The sequence below is a fragment of the Daktulosphaira vitifoliae genome, unplaced genomic scaffold, assembly GCF_025091365.1.
Source record: "Daktulosphaira vitifoliae isolate Bord-2020 unplaced genomic scaffold, ASM2509136v1 Scaffold_457, whole genome shotgun sequence".
Lineage (NCBI taxonomy): Eukaryota > Metazoa > Arthropoda > Insecta > Hemiptera > Phylloxeridae > Daktulosphaira > Daktulosphaira vitifoliae.
Genome location: NW_026100022.1, coordinates 7,131 through 9,838, shown reverse-complemented (window position 1 = coordinate 9,838; position 2,708 = coordinate 7,131). Strand labels below are relative to the sequence as shown.

The 2,708-nt window shown below is 23.6% G+C and overlaps 1 protein-coding gene across 1 annotated transcript; it reads right to left on the bottom strand.

The window, feature by feature from the left end:
- Window positions 1–116: 116 nt before the first annotated feature.
- On the bottom strand, window positions 117–1,485 carry LOC126909497 (uncharacterized). The gene is made up of 2 exons (XM_050691927.1): window positions 584–1,485; window positions 117–457 (listed from the first exon to the last, which is right to left on the bottom strand). The coding sequence occupies exons 1-2, from the start codon at window positions 1,432–1,434 to the stop codon at window positions 403–405; spliced, it is 906 nt and encodes a 301-aa protein (XP_050547884.1). The 5' UTR covers window positions 1,435–1,485; the 3' UTR covers window positions 117–402.
- Window positions 1,486–2,708: the final 1,223 nt, after the last annotated feature.

Here is a 2,708-nt window from a genome sequence, read left to right as displayed (position 1 = left end):
TACTTGGTTATATAAAAGTTAATAATATGTCATCATATCTATTCTAGTAATTTAGTTTGCGTAATTTACATTTTTGACACATTTTATTTATACATGAATAATTTACCAAAGTAAAATAGACATAAAATTATTTATAATTACTAAATTTAAAAACATAACTTCAATTTATAAATGAATACATGAATAATATACCTAAGCAAAATAGACATAAATAAACAAAAAATTAATTGTAATTACTAAATGTTAAATCATATTTTCAATTTATAAATGAATAACTTCTATTTAATTAAATCAATAACGCATATTCTAACAATTTTCAATATTATTCGCCTAAATACTATTTTTTGAATTATTGAGATGCTTGACTTAATGTATGACGGAATAGCCACCAGTCTCCCAGTATCAATGGTTAGAAAAACTCCCTTTTTTTGGGGAGGCAGCTATGGCCTTTTTTGGTCTTAAAAAACAATAAAAATAAAATTTAAGTGAAACTAAAATTTTTCTTTACATATTAAAAAAAAAATAATAACAAAACGAAATAGTTTGATAACTTACGATTTTATAAAATTAATTTATACTTAACCTAATGGGAAGTTCTGCCGCTATTATATCGAGGCGTTTACTTCCTAAAGAAAACCCTAGTTGTGAAAAATATTTTACTTGGCTGTCAAAGGGATAATGTAATGTTTTTCTTGTAAGAAAAGATTCAAAAGTTTCAGTGTGTACTCTATTTGCATGTTCATTTCTTAACGATTCTAAATTTGGCACTGGAGGATCTTGATTGTCACAAAATTTTCCAATTACATTTTCATATATTTCTTCTTTGAAGGTTTTAAGAGACTCTATCATTAGATTAATTATGTTTTCATGTTTCATGAACAACAATAAACTTTTCTCGTTAATTGATATATCTATTTCATTAAAATTTCTGTACAAGTTTTTTAAAGGTGTAGTAAGAAATGATTCAGTGAAATATTTATTTTTTAATAAATATCCAAAGTCGATCCCTTCTTTAATAAATTCTGTGTCTCTTTCAATATTCTTTATGATATTATATAGTGACTTGAAATCGATATTTCTATTATCATTATTTAATAAAATTTTATATTCATTAGCTAAATGTTCAATCAAAGTCACATACGTAAGTAATACATAAGTGTATTTACAACTAATTATTGAACAAACGTGCTGTGCTGTAATTTTTACCCGTAAATTTATATAATCTTGGTACGAAGTTGGATTTTTGATGAACTCAGTATGATGATAACATAAATTTTTACTTTGATTCTCTTGAAACATTACTTTTATGTTACTAAATGATTCCCAACGAGGTTTTTGAGTAATCGTCTTCACAAAAGTTTTTGGGTCACATATTAATTGTAAAGTTAACTGAAAACATGCAAAATATAATATAGTGAATATTAATACTTTCATATTTTATTTAATTAGTATTGAAAAAAAATGTAATATTTTGGTTTAATCAAATACGTGTTATAAACCTTCAAAAGTTTGTTCTTTATAGTGGTTTTGGAATTTTATTTTTAAATTTAACCAATCGTGACTTGTTATTTTACAGAAAAATTTTATTGCTTACCAAAATAGCTCACAATTTGTTTACATGATAATTATATTATCTAATTTATTTTATCGAATTCTATATTATTATAATTTTATAAATTTACAATGATTAAATGCTTGAAAATTTAGGGAAAAAAATATTTTATTTAATTTTTCCAAAATATGTTTGAAATTAATACATAGATTAGGATATTTATTTTAACTTCGATAGCAAGCCGAGAAAATATTAATTTTATTTATATTATTTTAGCTACGATGCAAAGTTGAAAAGTATTAATTTTACCACAATTTGTTTATTATTATTTTTTTGTGTCTGTTGCCACTTTTTCTCAGCTCTCACTGAACTGATTTCTTTCTACAATAGGTCAGAAGATCACAAATCGTATATAGTTGAAGACATTACCCTTAAAAATTGAAAAATTTTCTTTCGTTCCTCATATAAATTTTTATTATATTGAAACCTTAGGTAATTTGTTTTCATTTGATAACATATTTTTTGATAATCTAACACTTATTATACTCTCAGGGTGGATTTAAAATAGCAATTTTTTTAGAAAACTAAATTTTTCATCTTAGATTTTGAAAATGTTCCGGGAATACTGCGTCCTTTAAACGTTCTCGACATGAAAGCTTATTTTATGTACTATAAAATTAAAAAAAAATGGGTCCCGACATTTTATCTTCTGTATGCAAATGGCTGCCGTAATTAAAAAAATGATATTTTTGTGTTAAAATTTTCAACTTTAAAATGGTATAACTTTTCAAAAAATGTATTTATCAGCACAAATTTTTTTTTCTAAATACATAATAAATACATCTTTCATTTGACATACATTTTATTAAAATTGGATTGTTATACCTTATAAAGAGGGCGCTCAAAACTGGAAACATTGTATAAAAAAATTATATTATGTAATTAAGTATTAAGTATTTTCAACTTAACTTTTGAAAATGTTCCGAAAATACTGTGTTCTTTAAACATATATCAAATCAAAGGTTATGTCAAGTGTTATAAAATGAAAAAAAAATTTGTCCTGACATCTTATCGTCTATGAGTAAATTACCACTGAAATTAAACCAAAAATGTAATATTTGCAAAAAAAATCAGATTCTTTTGTGATGTTTTTTGT